Below are 22833 nucleotides of genomic sequence, written 5' to 3'. Positions count from 1 at the left end.
AACAGACCTAATAAAACTTCATGGTCCTTGGAACTAAAAGTAAAAATTTACCACTAAAAAGTGATCAAAAACCTTGTCTAACATTTACAACAGAAAATTTGCCCACCAGGTCTAGGACTCAGAATGAATTGAAGATGCCCTGGATTCCCAGAGCAGAGATGATCTAATGGGATTTCTGAGTTATATTTCTGTGAAGGTTCTCTTCTTTCCCCAGAAGTTTTAAAAGGATGTTTGATGGACTGAGGAGCTTGTAGAATCCTCCTGTATAATGTATTTTTTGGTCACTAATTCTTTTTGCTTTAAGAAGGCATGAAGAGGATCCCACGGAGTCAGACGAGTAATGACAATCACACCAATGGGGCTACGTGTCCTTCTACTTTATTAAGCAGCTTTGGCATATTTATCTTTCTCTATACACTGCCTCATGCCACTAATGCTTAATGCTCATTGGTTAAGTGGCTGCATTCATACATGCATGTTAATTACTGACTGGTTATCATGCTATAAGCATTTTAGCTAAGGTGTGCTAAATTAGCAGTTCCCACAACATGCCTGGCATCGGGCCTCGTCCTGGCACAATGTTCATTTTTCTTTGTTGTATCTATTTGAGCATGGTACATGGTCTATTTTGTTCCAAGGACAGTACATGGTCTTCAAAATAACTCTGTAATCTGCAGGTCAGGGTTGCCCAATTCTTGTAGGAGAATAGCATGCCCTTGTTCTGCCAAGAATCCTTCTACAAAGGTGAATTGTTTCCTTCTCTTCGCTTTCATTTCTGTGCTTTTATCTTCAGAAAAAGATACATTTTTTTCCTTTTTCCAATTAGATAAACCAAAAATACTGGTCACAGGCAACAGTAAGTCTCGAAGTGTAATTTGGAAACTAAATTATCCCTTTATTACCTGCCTTGAGGACATAATGCTTCAGACTTGGAGCTATGATTAGAGACCGAGAACAGGATCACAGTTAGCTCTTCCTTCTGTCCCTACTTTGCTTCCCCCACCTCAGGTCTGAGGAAAGGAAGCCCCCTCTCGAGCTGGAAGGCTTTATGGGGAGCAAAGACAAAAGAACCTGCTAGCATTTCACCCCGTGCAGGCATCCTTTGTGCAGGTTTCCCTGCTTACCTGCTCCTGCTGACTCAGAGTTTGTGCTGGATCAAGATGACAGGGCCCCGCACAATAAATTGGTGATATGAGATGACCAGGGATAGGTACTCCTCAATAGAATATCTATATATCCCTATACTAAAAAGTGGCTTAATGAAAACAGAAAGGGATGGTGAATCCACAATTTCACAAAAACTCATTTTTCTCACTTATCTGTGTGAAAAGCCTTTGGAGGTATGAAATGTAAATCTAAACACAGTGGCACCTAGTCAAACACTCCAGAATTTACCATTATGCTACTCAGTGTCAAAACACAAAATAACTTCCATCTAATGTTAGCTGAAGGCAACCACTTTATAACACTTCTCTATATTGTTTCTATTTCATCTTTAAAGCTCAGCTGATCCATTTGCTGTTCCACTTTACAAGTCTGGTGCAAACTTGTTCTTTAACACTGAGGTTTAGTTTCATTTACCACACACTACTGCAGGGAAATCAGCACTTCATAATCCCCCCAGACAGAAACATGCTGATGTAGCTGAATCATTCATGTGAGGCAAAATGGTCCTTAAAAACACAGTAGCTGTGGCGGGTGCAAGGGAGTATGGACTGTGGATGTGAGTCTTCGTCCAGCCATTCCTAAAGAGCAGCACCAGGCATAAGAGAGAGGAGGAGCTGCATTTCTTTTACCTCTCCACAAAGGGGAGGAAGAGCTTTGTCAGAAAGAGAAGATAACCTGCAGTGTGGAAATCTGCTATAACTTACTATGTCCTCTCCATTTCTGTCTCAAGTACATAAAAGTGCATGATGTCAGATGAGCAGAATTTGTCACAATATCACCATCTGCAGCAGAACTGAATATGTTAGCTCAGTTTACTCTTCTTGTACAGGAGAGCACTCTGCTGTATTTCTTCAGAAATTTCTTCTTTATTTCTGCTACTTCAGAATAGAAATTCCTGCAAACACTGGGAAAAAAGATCAACCACATTTATCTAAGCAAGTGGGACTAAGACGTGTTTATACCAAAAACCGGAACCATACAGCAGCTGCAAGGAAGGCAAAAATCTCAGTTACACCTGCTCCATTGCTCCACAAGCCCTTGCAGAGATGGTTCTAACATGTTTGCTGCACTGTAAATGCCACAAACCCACCTAATCTGCAGCAAAACACATGACCTATCCATAAGTATATGTCACTACAGCAAATCAAGCTGCATTTGCAGGGGAAATTATAACAAATGTTATATGTTCAAAATTATTGTCTCTATGGGAAAGACGATACACTCAAGTGATTTCCAAACAAGATAAAGACTGTCCAGCTGATTTTTCAGTAAAAGAACACTTCTAATTCTGCACAGAGGTAGAGGGCTCAAAAGAATCAAAGTTTTAAATTGAGAGCTGGCAGGTGCAAGCCTTAGCACAATTCCCTACATCCAGAATCACACATATGGCTATTTTTAGAGCATGAGAGATTGTGGCTTTGCATGCCCTTCTTGAAAAGAAACCCCAAACCACAACATTTCCAAATTTAGCACTGTGTTAAGAAATTAATCAAAGAGGGGCAAGCATAAAAAGGCTAATACAGGTATCACATGGCACCTTAGAATCTAAATGCTGTGGTTTGGCCATCTTAAATGAACCATCTTGTTGTGCCTCAAGGTACATTTTATATATTTAATGTTTGTTGAGCTTTGCAGCAGGATTAGAGCATTATTGAGAAGGTCTGCATAAATGTTAATACTTGAAAGCTTATGCAGTTGACATATCATGCCTAGAGAGATCATATTGAGTAGGTGCAATCAAGAGACTGAACACATCTCTCCAGAATGTTTTCTAGATAATTCAGACCTGCTTAAAGCATAGGTCATGGTTCATCTGCATGTTATTTCTTAGCTTTCATCGAACACATCCACCCTCACATCTCCCCTACAGTAGCTCCCCATCAGTAATACATGCGGGTTATGCTGGTGCAGCAGGGAAGGTCTATGCATAACAAAGAGGTCTTGGAGGATGCAGCTTGTATGTAGCTCACACATCTTGCAGGATGTATGAAACTTTCATAGTCTTAGGAAGAAAAAGATGTATAGAACTGCTGGGTACAACTCGCTCACCACTCCCTTCAAAAGCACTGAGGCATTTGCCAGGGCACAGGTGAGTGCTCCAATCTTCATACCCAAGGGAAGGGAGTTAGCTTAATGCACCTTGCTGACTCCACAGAACAGACTGGGAAGCCTCAGCTGCCAGGGGAATGAAAAGTAGATTTGAAGGACTGAAAAAAACCAAACCAAACCACGGACACACACACACACAAAAAAAAAACCCAAACAACACCCTCAAAACAAACAAACAAACAAACAAATAGAAAAACAGTTTTGCAGTTTAGAAAGACATTAAATATTGTAGCCCACCCTTCAAATGTAGGTGTAGAGAACAGAGGAATTGACACAACTTTTTGTTCCCAGAAGCAAATTGCTGCTGTGGCTTAGAGAAATAGGACTTTGTCCTAAGTCTATGATTATTTATTTAGCTTTGAATCTTGTAAATGTCAGCATGTTTACTCTGTGCTCTGGGAAAAACCACACCGACTCTTCTTCCTTCAGATGTTTTGCTCCCTACAGAATATCAAGCAATTAACATCAGGTAATGTAGCAGCCTGAGATCTGGGACCCATAGAAAATCCCCATGGGGACTGGAAGGGCTTGGTTTCTCTAGCCAGGGCCCATTCAAGCACCTTCATCCTTGGGCTGAGGTCAAGCCAGGTACTCAACATTCAGGGTGAGGTCAAGGGCATCCATGGCTGGAGACATCAGTGGCGGAGCCGGAGAACAGCCGTCCTAAGCATAATTCAGGAAGGGCATGGGAACCAAAACTAAACATGGGCAGCCTCAGGTGATGCTGGTCAGGGCCATTAAGGTGGGCAGCAACAAAGCTAATCTCCCAGAAGGACTTAGCAAAGGCAACCCCTTCCCTTGATCTATACTGGTAAAGGGCATCTGGTGGGATCAAATAAGTAAATGTATTAACACAAGTGAAATTATTAGATCAATGAAAAGAAGGCCATTGTCTAAATTAATAATTTCTTCTTCAGAAATGTTCTACTCTCACCATGTTACACTTGCATATGGTAAGACTGTTACTATGCATAAACATTCTGTAATATGGTGCTTTTTTAGTTATCTCTCATGTTTGCCTAATACTGGTCAGGGATAAAGTCCCAGTCTGAGCTGTGTCCATAGAAAGACAATCATTCAGGCAGAAATAATGAGGGAAAAAACCCCTTCATTATAGATCTGACCTCTCATGTACTTAGGAAGCTAATTGCAATCAATGACTTCAGCTACACACAATTTACTACAACATGTCATGTCTGGCCCATGAAGCAAATAAATCTGATCCCTGGCCATTACTCTTCACACACCACTTTAAGTGGTAGTATCACATTCTCCACAGGTTAGGCCTCTGTGATTTCATATAGGATTACATTTGAAGTTACAGAAAGGGAATTTACTGCCAGCAAAACTTCCAACAAGCTACCAAATGCAGCAATTTCTGCAGAATGCAATGCAAAATGAGATTTTTCTTGCAGTGATGAAAAGAGATAAGGAGAAATGCACCAGGGGTGGGTGTTCTTTGTTTATTTTTGGTTTGTTTAGTATTTTTGCAGAGATACACGGTTCTGAGAAGCAGGGATCATATCCTGCCCCTGTATTTGTGAAAACCTGAATGGCAGAACACATTATGAAGGTTGTGTTTAGCTGGACACTAAGCAAGGGATATTCAGTAGGATTTTAGGGTTTTGGTTTTTTTTTTTTCCCCAGAGGTTTTCAGCAGAATGTATTATTTTGCTTAAAGTTCCTAATAAAATTAAATCACTGAAACTTGCATGCATAAGAAAATGCAGCTGGGCCATGCTGTATCTACAATTTGGCTTTGTTCACATTGCACATGTACATCCCAGCCTTACAGAAACAAAGAACAGGTTAGTCCAGTGCATCATGGACCTATGAAATTCGTGTAACAAAACCATTAACTCTGCCATAATGTCCAAGCAAAAAATATATTTGTGGCCCAAAGCTTGTGTCAGATATAAGGGTGCTACAGTTTTAACAGCAAACAAGAACAAATAAAAAAGAATGGAAAATAGGCACAAACCTGCCTGGGTTAAAAGTAATCTCTTTAGAGATGGGAATGAGACAGGCTGAGTTGGATTATGGTACATTGTTCAGTTTCAAGGATCTTTGTTCAAGAACAAAGAGCACCAGCCATATGTAGAGAGTAGTATTAGACTTCAAGACAAGACATTCTGATCTTATAGTGCAGTTGCAGAGTTGGGTGGTTTTTTTCTATTTAAATAAGAGGATTGCAATGAAGTGATTAAAATAATCCCAAGAGAAACCTTGGCCTGCTAATGTTGACTGTTGACCTCAGGGAGCAAGACAGTGACCCTCAGTCCAGGCATGGTGACTCTGACAGTCAAGAAAGCGACCCTCAGTCCAGGCACGGTAACTCAACAAAACCTTTTCCTGCACCGGGAGAGAGAAGAACCAGAAAACCACGTCTTTGCTGCCCTCCCTCCCCTCTCTCTTGGGCAGCTTTGGCTCCTCCGTGCCGCTGCACAGATGTTTCAGCCCACCCCAGAGGGCTCGATCAACCCTCGGGAGGCCTTTCCCTGGTGGGAGATCGGAGGGTAGTTTGGGGGGTTCTCCCCAGGCGAGGGGGTCGAGGGTGGTTGGGGGGCTCCCCCAGGTGAGGGGTCGGGGGTGGTTTGGGGGCTCCCTCGCGTGAGGGGTCGGGGGTGGTTTGGGGGTTCCCCTCGGCCGGGACCCCACGGAGGAGCCCGTGGGCCGCTCCCTGCCCTTGCCGCTGTCCGCGCCCGTGGTGCTGAACCCGCGGAGCCCGGCCCAGGCCGTCTCGTTTCCTCCGGGACGAGCTGCGGGATTAAGGCTGCAGTAATCGGGGCCGGATTAACTCCCTGGAAACCGGCATCAATCTGAGCAGCTGCAAATGTCCCCCATATCAGGATATGGGGCGGGGTGATGAAGTGGAGGCGGGGGGGAAGAAGAGGGGGAAAGACATCAACCGCCAGATGCTACGCCGTGATTAATGGGAGGGAATAAATAATCAAGTATCTCATCCGCTGCTTTTGGGAAGGGCTGGGTTGGCTGGGATCCGGCAGCCCCTCCTCTTCCTTCTCCCTCCTCCTCTTCCTCTCCCTCGCTCCCGGCCAGCCGCCTTTTCCCGGAGGGGCGAGACGCGCGCAGAGCCCACAGGCCCCTCTGGCCGCAAGCGATGGGCGACATCCCCGGCCTCGTGAAAATCAGCGTCTCCCTCAAAATCCAGCCCAACGACGGCGCCGTGTATTTCAAGGTGGACGGGCAGCGCTTCGGTCAGAACCGCACCATCAAGCTGCTGACCGGGGCCAAGTACAAGATCGAGGTGTCCCTCCGACCCGGTACCGTCCAGGCCACGTAAGTGCGGCCGTCCTCCTCAGGGCGGCTCCCCCGGCCCTCCTCTCCCTCCCTGCTGCTTTATTTTTAGACGTTTAATGTTTTTTCCTGGCAGGCTGTCAGCGCGGGGTTCCCGTGATTTCTCCCTCCCCGCCCTTTTACTTGGGTGGCCCCGTTTCTGGCTCCCTCGCCAGCTGTTCCCTGTGCTCCGCCTGGCTGGCCTGAGGGCGGCCACCTTTGGGAATCGCTGCCTTCCCTCTCCCTCCCCACTTTCTAACGGAGATTTTTCAAGCCCAGCTCCTTTTCTCCTTCCTTCCCCGCGGCTTTCGCTGGAGGAAGAAGCCCCTCCTACACAATGCCCAAGCCTCGCTGCGGCGTGGCAAAGCAGAGACAGGGACCAGATGGGGAACCAGCTCTGTGTGGAGGGGCGGCCCCGCCGAAGAGATTCAACTAACCTCTCCCGATCCATTCGAAATCAGATCCCGCCTGCCACTCCTTTCTACTCCTTCCCTGGGTGACTGCAGAGCCCTGGCATATTTCAGGAGCCCCAATGAGTCAGCAGCACATGCAGGTCTGCTAAAATGCCTGAAGCTTTTTCCCAGTACAGAGGCTACCAAGCTGCAAACCCACGTGCTGGCTTCAAACTGCCAAGGAAGGGGGAATTCAGGGCTGTGAAAGGCTGGATCCTGTCTTTTTGTAGGACCATGGGCATCGGCGGTGTTAATGTCCCACTGGAAGAAAAATCCCGTGATGCACAAGTGGCCTCTTACACAGGGATCTATGACACCGAGGGGGTGCCCCATACCAAAAGTGGGGAGAGACAGCCCATCCAAGTGAACATGCAGGTATGTGGTTCTCCAAGCCTGGCATGAGAGGATGAGGGAGGGCAGCAGGGGGTTGACTCCCAGAGAGAGTGTGGTGAAATGTTCCAGGGCAAAGTCTGGTTGCAGCCGCTGCCTTCCTCTTTGCTTTGTGTCACTAAGGTTGCTGGCCAGAACATAGCTGGAAAAGACAAATCCTGCTGCCTTCTCTCCCAAGCAAACAACAAGGGCCGGGAGGAAGTATAAGGTTTTCTAGAGACCTGCAAAACCCTTTGGGGTGCTGCAGCAGAAAGAATTGTGTGCTGAACATCCCACCCCTTCTATAGCACATACTATACATATCAGGCAGCTTCCACTGAGGTTCTTGGCTAGAGGTCCAATCCCTTGGCATACAGGGACCCTCTTTTCCCTGGCAGCACCATTTTTTTTGGCACAGAGCATGTCCCAAGCACAAGGGGTGACTGCTCTCCCCTTCAATCTGTCACCTTCAGCATGCCTGAGGACTTGCTAGAGACTAGAACCATGCAGAACACCCAAGGCTGTCTTCTCTCTTTTCCCATATGTTTCCATTATCTGCACCCACAAACCTAAATTCATATTTAAGTGGCTCCTCACCCCAGTCTTAAAGAGAGACTCCATGGCCCCACAGTGAGATGACAAAAGCTCCAGCCCACAAGGCCGCAGAGCTAACAGAAAACATGAAGACAGACAGATTTCCACAGCACTCTTTGGGTGGTATGCTCAGTTTTGGCAGTTTTGTTTCTTCTCCTGATTATAGCTGTGAGGGATTCCTGCTGTTTATTCCATGTCTTCTCTACCAAAAAAAGGAATCAAGGCAGTAAGCCATCTTCATCTGAAGCTCTCTTAAGAGTCTGTTCCAGCTTAAACAAGTGCACCAAATTTCAGAATTTTATGACGTTTGCTTACTGCACAGAAGATTTCATATTGCTCTTCAGTATTTCTTTTCTGGAATCATAGTTCAGTATGGTAATCCTCTTCTGAATAAGAACTGTAACATCTCCATTTGGTGTTTCTAATAATTACAATGTGCCTAACTTAATTTTGGAGATTGACATCACATTACTATTTCACAATAGTAGGTTATTAAGACTAATATGGAGTATTATGTTAATCACTTTTATATACAGCCACCACCCTGGAAAACCAAACATAGTATTATTTCACAAAAAACTGAACATAGCTGCTGGATGCTACTGTTGATCATTGTAGTTATATTTCACCTTGCACCAGGAGGAGAAAGGACAGCATTCCCAAAAAAACATCTGCTTTGACTCAGGCATCCCTGTTTTGCTGGTTACCTTTACCCTTAAGTGCAGCACTGATGTGAACTCTGAAAATCTAGAAATTTAACTTTTCCTTTGGAGAAAACCAAGTCAAATCAAAGATAAAATGTAAGGAGGTTCTGACTTTCAGTGACAAGCTCTGACATGGTTTGTTGCAGCATCAGAATGAGAAGCCACAATATTTGCCCAAAGAGCTGCTTTTACAGATCAGATCCTGGGATATTAACCATGAAGCTAATAGGATTTTCAAGCATTAAGCAAGTCCTTAATTCCTTTTAGGAACTGATCTTGATAGATAGGTTCATCAGTACAGACTTAGATACCCACAAATCATACTTTTAAGTATTAAATATAGACAACTCAACAGGGATTTATATGTTTAACTCATCATTTAGTGCTTAGCTAAGTGGAGCTGTAATAGATTTAGGGAACAAATCAGTCTGAAAACTGCTTTGGATACCTACTTCCTGAACCTTCAAAACTGAGCTTATTGCAGACAGCTTTAGATTTTCCTATTTCCCTCAATTATGAGGAACTTCAGCCTCCACTTCCTTTTCTAAGACAGAATCCTGATGCATCCTATGGTGATAAGGACACTATTTTAGGCATAAAAACTGAATTCACATTAGAAATACATTGTGAGATCAGTCCTGCAGTCAAAAACAAGTCTGATATTGCCAATCTAGTGTCTGAATAACTTAAGGTCCATTAAGATCCATAAGAACTTCTTTCCTATCTGCTTTGAAACTTTTAACAAATAATTCTTTGTGTTGCTGCTTTAACTGGCTAGTAGACATCTGACCCATGACAGCCAGAGTTTATACATGTTGAACAGCAATCCTGTTTCTGAATTCCAGAATCTGATTATATGTTTCTGTTACCTGGTCAATCATGCAGACTATCCAGAAACTGCTAAACTGTCTAGCAAATGGTGTAAATTAAGTTAGAAGCCTGCCTTTGGGCCTCATTTTATTCTTGATCAGGCTAGTCTAAGATTGAATAAAGAAGCTAGAACGGCATTCACAGTAGTAACTATAAAATCATCTCAGCATGCAAATGTAGAGGGAGTGATTAGTTAACTATTAACTCCTACAGCACCAGATGATAGAGAAGAGCAGACTGAGAAATATACTTAATATGAAGCCTGACCTGCAAAGAGCAGGGCTATTCTTCCTCCCTGGGGATGCCCATATATAAGCTCAGTGGAGTAGCCAGGATTCAACTGTAGGAGCCATGGGAATTCAGAGGAGCTCTAAGGATGCAGAATGTTCATTATGCCACATAGCTTCTGCATGTCCTAAGTACCAGGCAGAGGGAGGCACATGGTAGTAGAAAAGCTCTGCAATTAATTTTTTCCTTCTCCTGGAAACCCAGAGCAGTCAAACTACTCAGGGTAGCTCAGCAAACTGGGTCATTAATGAAAATTAAATTTGATTTCTTTATCTATCTTTTTGAAATTCAGATCCTTCATACATTAATGAAATGAAATTATGCTCTTGTGTCATATCACCTTCTAAAAATGTTCCTAGAAATGCCTTTTCTTCCTTAGTTTCCACAGTGAGGGTGCCTGATTCTTCTCTCTGACAAGTTTTGTGGACTGTGCACACTAATACCCACTGTGCTTAACCTTTACTGTCTTGCATTATGAATGTAACAGGACTACTATCAAAGATGATTGATTAAAAAAAAAGTCCTTAATTAAGGTTTTAGTTGCTGGGAGAGATAAAATAGCCTGTACATCTGATTCTTTCTTAGTCAAAGGAAGTGGCAGAAATGTTTCTGTTACTTCTTCAAGGTAACACTTGTAACTGGAGCCGAATAAAACCCCTTCACTTACAGCACACAGCAACTTCTGCTATTGTCAAGGCTAAATTTAACTTACCAGGGTGGGCAGAGGGAAGGTTTAAAGTAATGGCTGTTACACAGCAGCACCTTACAAACCACATTTTTAATTTCAAAAAACAATGGCAAATGTGTCCTTCTGGAAAATCTGGATACAGAAGACTCTGCTTGTAAATCGGGAACAATTTCTCTGTAAAAGGGCTTTCCTACTGACTTTGCAAGTGTGATTATAGCAGGCAGATGATCAAAGATCAGCTCCCAGGCACATGATAGGAATGGCAAACAGTCAAATGAAGAAGCTGTCATTAAAGTGAGTGATGGAAATACTGAAAGGGAAAAAATACTGAAGAACAGTGCCATTCAGTAGCACTTAATTCACTATCTAGTATCTTCTAACAACATAACACAATCAACAAGCCATACTGGCTTAAGGCCAATGGCAATACATACAGGCTTCACACCACACTTGAGATTCTCTGCAATGTCTCAATGCATAGGAACCCCAATTTTCCATTACCATTAAAACTGAAATCATAATTTATGCTTGAAAGCTTCACTGAGGTTTTTCTGATGTTGTACAGGTGTCTAGGAGTGACTTAAAGAAAAAAGAAAAACAACAAACAACTTCATTTTACAGAACTTTTTTATTATAGCCATAGAGCTTTTATTGTAGCCACAGTCTCATTCACTTCAGAGCTGCATGCACAGACAATTTAAAGTCAATTCTCACTTCTTCACTGTATTAGACACTTATCTGCTAAACAGGCTGATTATCTTTTTATTAGCTTCTACTACTCAGCTGCACTATCACAGTCCAACTAACAGTTGCAGATATGCACACAGACATTCTCTTGCTCAAATCTCATTTAAAATGTGGAATAGAATCCCAGGAAAGTAGTAAGTGGTGTGCAAGAGCAGCACATCTCAGTCAATACACTACAAATACAAGACTCCAAAATGCAGATACATTAAAAGCTTCAGACTGAGGAAAAGAAGAATATTCCCAATCCCAACTGCAGTCTCTAGGTATGGTATAAAGGTAAAGTAATGGTCTGTATCACTGCAGATCACTGGTACATGATCTACAGTATATACAAGCTGTGTCATCTTAAGAAAGATTATGGTTTTGATTCTTGTTGTTAGTAACATTTATCCATGTGGCAACTTGAATATTTTTACTCCCTTGCCTATCCCAGATGTGAGTGCAAGAGGACAGTACATGCAGGATCTGATCCTTCATGTAGTATGTGTGGCTAAACATAAAAGACTTTCTGATTGCTAGAGCAGGTTTTACAGGTCTTCGATTTATTGATCTGAGGAACAATGATCCTTATACCAGATGTTTTATGTTCTGCAGCTTCATAAGTGTTATTTCTCAGGATGAGAGAGAAACCAAAATAATCAGCTCACTAACACTGGTATTCCCTCTTCCTCACAGTTTAATGACATTGGAGTTTTTGAGACAGTCTGGCAAGTCAAATTCTACAACTACCACAAACGGGATCATTGCCAGTGGGGAAACAGCTTTGGCAGTATTGAGTACGAATGCAAACCAAATGAAACACGCAGTCTCATGTGGATCAATAAAGAGACCTTCCACTGAAGAGATGGGAAACCAATACTGCTGGACTATCTCCCTAAAAAAAAAAAAAAATCTACCTTTTTAAACCAGCAAGAAGCCTTAATAAAGGCATACTGTAACACTGCTTTGTCCATAAGGTTCCAGCAACTACATTGTATATACAGGTGGTGCCACTAAAATATTTGCCTATTACTGTATTTTAAGTTTACCATGGCACCTGCAACATTCTTTATCTGTCGCCCTGAGAATACTGAAAGGTTCATGGTAAAGGATTATCTGATAGCTTGGTAGGATGTCATATCATAATACTGTTGTAAGTATTTGGATTATTCTGACTAGATGTAACAACTTTTGTGAAGTGTTTTGCTTCATTGCTTAGAATTTGGATTAACATCACATTGGTGATTTCTGTATTTACATTTGTGTTTGCTCCAAAATCGGTGTGTTCCTTCAAGCATTTTGTTGTACTGTCTTCCCAGTGGACACCAAAAATTAAAAATATGGTTACTTGTACGTTTAGCTAAATGGCAGCTAATACACTGTTGGTATTATGCTTTCATACCAAGGGATTTGGAACTCATTCTCCCTTTTGTTAAGTGCTGTAAGATATTCTGTGAAGTTTGCTAATTTACCAAATCTCCTAAAGAGGATTATTTTTTGTTACGTTTTCCAGTCTTTGAAATAGCATTAGGAAATGGTATAAAACATGATGAAGGAAGAGCAATAAGTCCATTGTGTTATCCAAGACATCTAACGACATGGCTATGACCTATCTTAAGATCGTATAATATCCTTGAGAGATACAGCAGCCATACCTAATTTATTTCCTAGAGTAAGGGTTCTGATATTAAACTCCATTCTTATTTTAATCGCACATTGATGAGATCTTACAAATCGACATTTTCAAGCCTGACCACTGTATTCATTGACAAGATTTCTGACCAACAAGCACTCAGTAGTGTGAAGGTGCAGGTCCCAGGGCATGTTTATACATGCACTGCAGTCTTTCAAATAAAGATAAGCATGCAAGTATTTGCATAGTTATAACTAAAGGTGCTTCATAAACACTAGATCAGTGTTTAACACAAACAGACAACACAAAACAGATGTATCTTTAATTTCTGTAAAGACAGGGAAGGAAGGAAACAACTACACTTGTCCTGTCCCCAGCTTGGGTTGAAGTAAGCTGTCAGTTCCTGCATATCTGTTATTCCCTTTGTGAATAATTTGTAAATTGTATATGTAAATGGTAAACATGACTTTTGATCTTTGTAATAAAGGACCTAAACAATTTCTTCTCTACTATGGCCATCTAAATGAGCTGAAAACATTGTATATAAAAAAGCAGTGGTTTTAGAAAATCAGACAGTAGGTTGTAGGCAGCCAGTGCTTTCTGGGAATGCAGTCCAAAGTACCTTCTGTTCTTCACCCAAAGCTACTGTTTCTAGGAAACACAGATCCAGTGTGCCAAAATGCAGATGGTTAATGTGATAACACTCAGAAGAACTTATAATATGCAGTTAGTTCCAGTAATATAGCGTGAAAAGTAAAGACTTAGGACAGAACTGAATTAGCAAAGAAATATTTTCTTCCACTGAGTTATTAATCAAAAGGCTTTGATTACTAGTTTTCTAGTAATCAAAATTACTAATTTTCTAGCTTTACTAGATTTCTACTGCCAAAAGAACTGACAGTGGCACTGATGTAATCCAGCTGTGTAAGGGTGAGCTGGTCAGCTGCATCTCCATTCTAAGGCAATATTATATGGGCAAATTTTACTGAAATGAAAATCTAGAAATAATCTTCTCCATTAACTTCTTTCCTAGACTTTTCTTAGCAAGAATTCTTCAAAATGAAAAGAACTGACCAAATTGAAATCTGCACTTCAGGCAGAAGTACTACTGACAGCATTTTAGCAGAAGTTTCCAGAGAACATGCTTTAATTATTTTGGACTTCCATCTGTGAATCAGTTCTGTCTGTACATTGCTAGAAAAGTGATTTTATTCTCCCATAATTTGCATACTTTGGTTCATTTTGTTTCTGTATACGAACACATATGTACACTGGCACACAATACATGTGACACATAAATTCACAGACTTCTGTCCTAGTAAAAAAAATGTAAGATCCACAGTGTCCTAGCTCTCCAGCATTTAAAAAATGTTGCAATGAATAAATCCAGCCAATCCTGGCACAGGAGGATTGTTATTCTCAGCCAGCTGGAAGTATACTCTTCCTAAGGCAAATTCTCCTGCCCACATTAATGCCAAATAGGCCATCTTTTCACTTATAACTAGCAGGTCCTGTAGCAATTCAGTTGAGAGGATGCTGAAGAAAAAGGCTGCAGATGGAGCGAGTTGCTTTTAAAATAAAGGAGAGATCAGCAAGAGCAACTGTTGCACAGGTCCCATATTCAAAGACTGAACATTGCTGCAGAGGATTGCAGCACCCCTTTCATAGACAGCAGCAGGGATAGAAAGGATGAGAATTGGTTAATCACTTCTCTGGGGATGGCATTTATCAGCTCTTATATCCTCCCCTGGGTGAGGTTTAAGCATACAGAAATGTGATTTGCATTATTCTTAAATAGAAGATTATTCATGTGATGTTGTTTGAGTATCCATACTACCAGCTCTGATACTCCACACATGTAAAGCAAAATAGTCCCATCAACTTCCTCTGGTTCACCAAGTGCTTTGCTAACAAAATAAACTTTTGCTCCTGGTAAAGGAGACCCAAGACTTCAGCTGTTTCCTGAAAGTAATGTTTTTCATTGCTTTCATCCAGGACAACTCTGTTGAATATTCATAGAATTTGAGTCACTACAAAACTGCTGCTGTGACAGCTTGATGCATTATTCAGTCAGCAGCATTTAAATCTCCAGACAAGTTTGTTCTTTACACAGCTTTTTCGAATTAATATTTCCATTTTTATACAGAATTCAGTACTATAATTCAGGACACAGTACACTAGGATCAAATATATATGTCAGAAAATGCTGACAATGTGTCAATCCAGCTGAAACCAGAAAGCACTCATAGTTGGAGGTTTTATAAATAAGAGACTTCAAGATTTTTGTCATGAAATGTCCAGCTGTCATTCTCATAAGAAAAATGAAATGAACATTCCAAATATTTGTGTCACTTTTTCATTTATATTTAGAGGTAGCAGATAGCTCTTTGATCCTGCTGAGTAACAGGATTCAAAAGCAAGTTATTAGTCATGACTATTACAGTTGTGATCCTGCACATTATTATTATTATAGTATTAGATCATTAGATTTTGCACAACACTTTGTGTTTAGTGCAGCTACTACAGACTTTGGTATCTCCTACTATCTGACTGCTTACGAAACAGAAGTAATACACCTCAAGTCTCAACTTTCACGTGGTAAAGAGGTTTTACTGGCTTCAGCTGAAGCTCTGTCCATTGGTTTGCAAATGCAGTGACACTTACTGATTCCAGACTAGCAAATAATCAGAGGACCTAATTTATATAATTCTTTGTATAAAAGATGTGAACAGAACTTCTGTACAATAAAGGTCTAAGTTTTGTAATACAAGGCTTTTGCATGACAAGAGAGGTTCTTTTTCACTTGGTTAAGAGCACTGCCCTCACTTGCTATGTAAAATTTTAATGTATGTGCTGTGTGTTCCATTCTTCTAAAGCCTCATGCAAAGCTTTGATTAAATAACGATGTGGCATGTTGTAAATGCTAACCTCTATCTGAGATCTGAAACAAATGCAATGACTTTCAAAATTCAAAGCAGTGAGCATCTTTTTAATAGCTATGTCAACCCTGAAGCACAAAGCAGCAGAAAAACAAGTCCTTCAACATTCATGTTTTCCCTGAACTCTACAAAGCTCACAAGCAATGACTTGCAAAGTCCTCTTTGGTGTAGCTGATCCAGACCTTTGGCCAGGAGAGACACCCACTCCTGCCCATAGGCCTTCCCTGCTGCATGCTTGGCAGCTGTCACCAGCGTTTCTTGGACTGCTTCCTTTTCCCCCTCTCCCTGATAGCAAGATTTAAGGCTTCAAATCCCTATGAGCCTTGGCTTTCAGCATTAGGAAGACAAGGTGGCATCGAGCTAGGGAGAGACAAACCAGTTCTCTCTGCATTGTTTCTCTGTGACTACTGTAAGGTTTTGTGAGTTATCCCACTGCAGTCATTGGAGTTTGTTACCTTTTGACACACAGTGAATTGCACTGTGAGCACATGGACAAACAGATCTCCATTGGAGACATGGCTTAAAATCAGTGATAGACAGCCTCTCCATCAATTTTTATGCTAAAAAATATTAAATTTTAAGAAACAATTCATGGCAGCACGTCTGCATTGACCAGGTACAAGGTTCTGATATTCTGTTTGTCCTCACTCAGACAAACTTGAGTCTTGATGGTGCAATCCATGCACCAGTGTTTTGCGTGCTCTCTGTAACACCTTTGTTTCCCTCCCCCAGAGAAGAGGCACTCCTACTTCCTTTATTCCAATAGTGAGGAACAGCCTGGTATCCCATCTAGGATCTGCAGCCTTTGAACAATGCTGGGAGAAGAAATTTCAAACTATTACTGCATGATGATGAAGGCAAGAACTACATGACTGTCCTGATGGTTAACTGGACCTTCTGCTCATTCTCAGCACAGTAAAGACAAGGTTGGGAGCCTACTGTTACAGGAGTGACTGTGACAACATTGTCAGTAAAATCCACATGAAACTACAGTATATATGTTACAGGGACCAAATGTTCTCAGAAGTTTGAACTGAATCTTTATGAGTTTACTAACTTACAAGGAGGGTCTGCAAACAAGTGGCAGTACTGCAATATCACAACATACACTCTTTTCTGACTGTGATGGATGGCATTCTCCTGCTCACTAAGTTGCTATGCCAACAGATTCACCTCAGGCACTTCCCACATTTCAGACTTACTGGAGAGAACAAGCTGTGGCCAATTCTGTGCATAGAATATGTAGTCTGAGTTGGTGCCTTTTTTTAATTTGCTGGCTGTTGGAGTTTTTAAATTAGCTGTATAACTTTCACTTCTGGCTTCTGAGACATCTCTGGCTAAATACTATGCTACAGGTAAGCTGAGCAAATGTAGGAAACACCAGGGTATGAAAACACAACTGCAGTCATCCCTGTTCTGTATGGAAACTATATGACTACCCTCCAAAGATTTGAAAAACATTAAAACAAACAAATGAAAAAGTATCATGCATCTACTCTGTTCAAGTCTGGCAGCATTTTGTGTATCAGGACAAGGTACTAGCCAGATATAAATGTGCTGGTTACACAATGAATTAAATTCACAATGTTTACACTGAGCTTTGCTTACCTTGAGGGGGTAGGAGGTGGATGATTTAGAAAACGAAAGTCCCAAATGCACTACTGCTACAAAGTTCCACCAAAACATACAGAATAAACATGAGAGACAAATTTGCCCTAATATGCTAAAATGTGAATGAACTTCACTTGCTTAAAACAGAACTGTAAGAATTTAGACCTAATCATTTTAATACAGATTAAGTATAACTTATAGACGTTGAGGAAACGCTTCCAGGGAGGTTGTTGGCTATAAATACAGTGAAAAGATTTCCTCTACAGATCATTTACTCTATCTTAGAAAATATATTTCTTTTTCTCCAGGAAGCAAGAGCTAACATTTTGCACCTAGAAACAGATACAGAATCAATTGTACAATGAACTTACAGAGCTGGAAATTTTTTTGAAGGGTTGGGTATTTTTCTTTTAATAAAAGTAGCTATCAATTTTGACTTCTTTCTGCTTCAGCCCTGCAAATCCAGCAGCAGCCCTCAAACACAGCTAAGTAAGCAAAGAAGGAATGCTGCCATATACTTAGCTCCAGAACTGAGAGATAATCCAAACAGCACAAGAACGGGAGATTATTTGCCACCTTGCAGTCTGCCTATAGCCTTTATTCTTGGAGAACCATGACTAGGACAGCTAAGTACACAATTTTTTCCTTTTACTCTATTCTACAAATCCATGAGGAACCATGCCTTAATCAGAGACACCAGCTTCCGTCCAGATATCTAAAGGGAAAACATTGGAGGGGCATGGGCTTGGAGTCATGGGAAAGAGACAGGAGAATCTCAGAATGTGCTTTTGACCCACAGGCACTGGGGGAAACAGTCAGTAGGAGTCTCCATATGAAAATATAACACTAGCAGAGAACTCTCAAAAATCTCTTTTGGTAGTCTCCATCTCAGTCACCTTTAATACTTCTTCTCAGTTCTGCTAGAAAGACTGTTCCTAACCTCAAAAATCTCCTACTAAACTCCCCGTGGTTTTTACTGGTAAGTAGCTTTAAACTTCTGGCTCACTAAGCTCAGTGTCAGTAACTTTCCACAGATTTCATACTAATCTCAAGCTTCTCAAGTTTCACATCCTGTCATTGCTTATCTACATCCCCTCTCTCTCATCTTTCATCCATAATGGAGAGAGAGAAGAGCTTTTCTATTCTCTCAGCATTTGCTGTTCAATCTATCACTCATTTTCCTTGAAGGCTCTGGAGTAAATGACAATTTCCAAAATACAAGGCCCTCAGTCATTCAGGAACTTTTAATGTAATAATACAAGAGGGTGGGAGAAGCAGCACTATATTCCATAGTATGGAATGAGCAAGGAAGCCCTTTTACCTCCAACACAGAGGGCATAGCAACTGAGTACATCAGTACCGTGTAGAGCAGCTCTCCTCAAAACATTAGAGGAAATACTCCAAGTAGAAGTTGGCACGGCTCAGCCAGGCCAAGCATGCTGCTTATGGTACTGAACAACAGTCAAGCTAGTTTTATACTACTTAACAAAAAATTTCAATTGGGGAGAAAAAAGGGTGGAATCAGTTTTAGCCCACCTCCTTCTTGCCACCTCGGCCTTTATTAAAATCTCATAGAAATGAAAAATTAAATGAGACAATGGTCTTTAGGATGCAGTGGAAAAAAGTAGGCTGACTGTCAACTCAGACCAGCTCTGAGTTACCTGTTGTTTAGCCCCTTTAATGCAGAATTCCTGGAAGGAGGAAAAGGCTTTAATGCAATCTGCAATAGATTATACAAACCAGTCCTCTAAATTACTTCAAAAATACCAGAACATCTCTGAAATTGTTTCAACCATAGTCTACAAGTTTTCAAACAAGACTTTATTTAAAATGAGCAAGTGCAAATTAGTAGTCATTCCAGTCAAGAGTAAATATCCAGCTCTGGTAAGTTTTCTCCTCTGTATTTTTACAATTATTTCAATTCCCACAGGTCCAGTAAAAGAAAATTAACTGCTGAGGATTCAGAGATTTAAAGCCATTTCTTCCAGATCACAGTTGCTTTGCAGAAATCACTGCCATATGAATACTAAAAACAGTAAAACTTTTTTGTTCTCTTAGTGTGTCATAGTGAACCACAGGACATAGAGACTAATTTCCTGTCCATCTCCTGTGGATTCCCTGGTGTTATAACATTAGAGTTCAACTCATGATGCAGCCCCTCTATCATTAGGGAAACTAATTTCATCCAGTGTACTGTGTTCAGGTTTGTAATTTCATAAACTAAAGCAACTCAGTAATCAATTTTCATTTAAAAAGTCTAATATTTGGAGTGGAGGGGTGCAGAGAAAGGAGAAGAGCAAGACAAAGTGTGCTTGATACAAGTTTCAATTTCTTAAGAAACCAGACAAAAATTGCCATAGGGAAAAAAGCAGCAATCAGAAATACTCCAGCCAATCGATAGATGGAGCTACTAACAGGAAATACAGAACTGTAGAATTAGTTGGGTTATAAAAGATGTTTAAGATCATCCAGTGCAATTGTTAACTCTGCCAAGTGCACCGCTGAACCATGTCCCCAAATGCCACGTCCACACATCTTAATCCCTCCAGGCACGGTGACTCATATGTACCAGGAAGGAACTTTCAATCCTAGGAGCCATTAGTGAGCTGTAAGCCATATGTAAAAGCCTCCCCATCCCCATATGAGCTGCACAGACCACTTCCCCTCCCACACAAACACTCCAGCCTCGCAGAACCCAGTGCAAATACTTCTATGTGAGAGGGACTCCCCTTTGCTATTGCTGATTTTCTTTAATCCAAACTGGCACCTGAAGAGCAGCAGCCAGTGAGTGCTCTGTGGTCAGAGGGATCCAAGGGAGCTCACACAGCACCGAACCTCACTGATAAGGCACTTCTGGCAACATCTCTCATGACTCTGACTTGAGCCTTTGTTACATGCAGCCTCATGAGAATTTCTGCTTGCCCACAAGTTCGGGAGCTTGCATTTTTGAAAGCACAATCATTAGGACTGCTCACCCAAACTATAACATCTTAACAGTTCTCATAAATAAAGATAATACTACCTTAACACAGTAACCATTCCCTTCTTCAAAGATGTCTCCAAACTCTATCAAAATAAGCAGGTACACCATAACATTTCTAAAGACAGAACTAAATCTCACTTCATCATTACATGCCATTGCTAATCCCATGCTTTTGTAACCAAACTTAAGCTACTGTGTGGCACAAGCTAGAACCCAGCTCTCTCTGAACAAGATGACAATTTACCATTTGGCCAATGGACAGGATCCCAATACCCAATCTCAACACAACAGTTTTTTGCAGCGGGTCAGAGCACTCGGTGCTGTCTCAGTCTGCTCTAGTTGACAATGAATTGGAATTGGTAAAATTAAAACTCCATTAGAATACTAAAGATCCATCTCCCCCTCCCCAAAAGTGCTTCATTCTCAGGGGAATAACATTAGCATTTATGGAAGTAAATGCCTCAAGGTTTTATTAATATGCTAATGAGCTAGAGCCTTCTACCTTCAGATCATAAGCATGAATCATATTCAGCTCAAAGGTAAAAATACTGTTTCTATCAGGAATTTTATATCAAGTTCTACTTCCAGCCCCTCCATCACAATTTCATCTTTATGCCTTCTATGCAGTTTTCTTTTCCAAATCACACAGGGCTTTGAGCTCAGCAGAACGTTCTACCAAGGACCACCAATCACAGCAAGATTCAAAATCATTTTAATACAGATCATTGAGATATACAGATTATCAAACTTTAAGAAAAAAGGAAAAAGGAAACAAATTTTTTACAAGTAAGCTCTACAAACTCAAATTGACAGAAATGTCCAAAATACTACGGTTTTTCAGCAAAGAGCTACAGAAAGCAAAATCTGAAAAAATATCAGCTGCTTTAGATCCCTTTAACATTAAAGAGTCCATTGTGGCCACATTATAGTATTTAAACGATCCACTATTACTTACAGCAGTTATTTCTAAAACCGTATCTCAGTTATAAATCATACAAAAGATGAAAAAATTACTTTGAGAAAAAAAATAACAGGGAGAAGGGTTTTTCATTCCAATATTTGCAAAGTTCCACAGTGCTTGTAACCTTTTTTTCCTGCTAATTTAAAATCACCTTGTGATGCCCTTATGGTTGCTCCTTGTCACAGCAGAGGTTCATGTCTTCCACAGGAGGGAGCTTTTCTCTTCCTAAAATGACAGTCTGTCGCAGCTCTCAATTTGGAAATGGGTAGGAGCTCTAAACATGCTGGAGTGCCCCACGCCTGACAGCTTCCACGCAGGATTACCAAAGAAGATTCAAAAACTGGAAAAGAAAAAAACAAACAAACAAACAAAAACCCCATAAAATGAAAGATTAAGCATTCATAAGCTAAACTCTTCTTGCACCCTTGTTTATATCACACTATTACTATCCCCTAATGCAATTACTTAGTGGAAAAACCTGAGCACACATCAGATCCAACACCATTTATGTCCAGATGTATCTGATATATAAATGTCACTAAAGGTATCAGCTATCCAGATAGTAGAGGAACAATAAATCGCAATAATATGGAGAACTTAACATCTGGCCTAATCACTGAAAATAATATTTGAATACTTGAAAATATATCTTATATAACACAAAAAGAAGGAATCCTCTCTTTGGTCAACTATTTATGAAGCCGGTAAGCGACAGTCAGCTTTTTCTGGGGTCAACCTTAATGGCTACTTTTTCCAGAAAAACAGTTCTGAGCTGCAATTTCCATCAAGGTAACACTGTGCTATCATCACATTTCCCAGCTGCTACTTCCACAACTGTTTCCTTAGCAAAAAAAAAAAAAAAAAATCACAAAATGCAGAGAAGAGTGATGCTTAAACTGTCCAGTTTTAGAGAAGAGAGAATTTCATATTCCTTGCTGTCTAAGTTTAGTCCAATGGGTAAATCCTCCTGGTGTGTATAACTAACTGCCATCCTTGACAGTGGGAATAACACAAGTACACAAAGGGGACAAGGAGTCCTTGAGGCCTCTTGTAGTATCAAACTTCAAAATATCAGGGGAAACATATGTGATACGTAATAAGTCTGGGCATCATTTTCAGTGTTGAAGAGTGTATTAGGCGTTTGTACACTCAGAGAACTAGAGACACCCTACCCACCCTGTTTCCAGGTTTGCAGGAACTTCAAGAAACCATTCTGCCCTGAATAAGCAATTGCAATATATACACAGACCTATACACACAGATCTAATCCCAGATCAAGGCCCCGTGGAGCAAAATGAGGTAGAAAGGATTAGACAAAATATGACTTCTGTTCCAAAGGTCTTCCATGCTGCTCAGAACCCCTTCCTCCTATTAAAGTCTTAAGTGAAAAACAATACTACCAATCTTCCTTGTCTTCAAATGCTTGCTACCATTTCATAGCCAAC

At 41.0% G+C, this 22833-nt stretch overlaps 2 protein-coding genes and 1 long non-coding RNA gene across 4 annotated transcripts in view; 1 reads left to right on the top strand and 2 right to left on the bottom strand.

Moving 5' to 3' along the window:
- PLEK (pleckstrin) overlaps window positions 1–7111 on the bottom strand; it is a 29233-nt gene extending 22122 nt beyond the window's left edge. The window contains exon 1 of the mRNA XM_026794944.2: window positions 7008–7111. Coding sequence (XP_026650745.2) covers window positions 7008–7021 — 14 coding nt within the window. The 5' untranslated portion in view covers window positions 7022–7111. The remainder of the gene's footprint in view (window positions 1–7007) is intronic.
- Window positions 6179–16834, top strand: CNRIP1 (cannabinoid receptor interacting protein 1). Of its 2 annotated transcripts, none has more exons than XM_026794929.2 (3): window positions 6179–6573; window positions 7253–7397; window positions 16566–16834. In XM_026794929.2, the coding sequence occupies exons 1-3, from the start codon at window positions 6395–6397 to the stop codon at window positions 16680–16682; spliced, it is 441 nt and encodes a 146-aa protein (XP_026650730.1). In that variant the 5' UTR covers window positions 6179–6394; the 3' UTR covers window positions 16683–16834. The 2 variants fall into 2 exon arrangements, with proteins under 2 accessions (XP_026650730.1, XP_005489459.1); XM_005489402.4 differs by lacking the exon at window positions 16566–16834 and adding an exon at window positions 11958–12237 and having other exon boundaries at window positions 6196–6573.
- The window catches only part of LOC113459568 (uncharacterized), a 29547-nt gene continuing 18701 nt past the window's right edge, over window positions 11988–22833 (bottom strand). The window contains exon 2 of the long non-coding RNA XR_003380925.2: window positions 11988–21728. This is a non-coding gene — a long non-coding RNA (uncharacterized LOC113459568). The remainder of the gene's footprint in view (window positions 21729–22833) is intronic.

This window comes from Zonotrichia albicollis, chromosome 3 (assembly GCF_047830755.1).
Source record: "Zonotrichia albicollis isolate bZonAlb1 chromosome 3, bZonAlb1.hap1, whole genome shotgun sequence".
Lineage (NCBI taxonomy): Eukaryota > Metazoa > Chordata > Aves > Passeriformes > Passerellidae > Zonotrichia > Zonotrichia albicollis.
The sequence above is the reverse complement of the archived record's forward strand: the minus strand, read 5'-3'. Positions and strand labels throughout refer to the sequence as shown.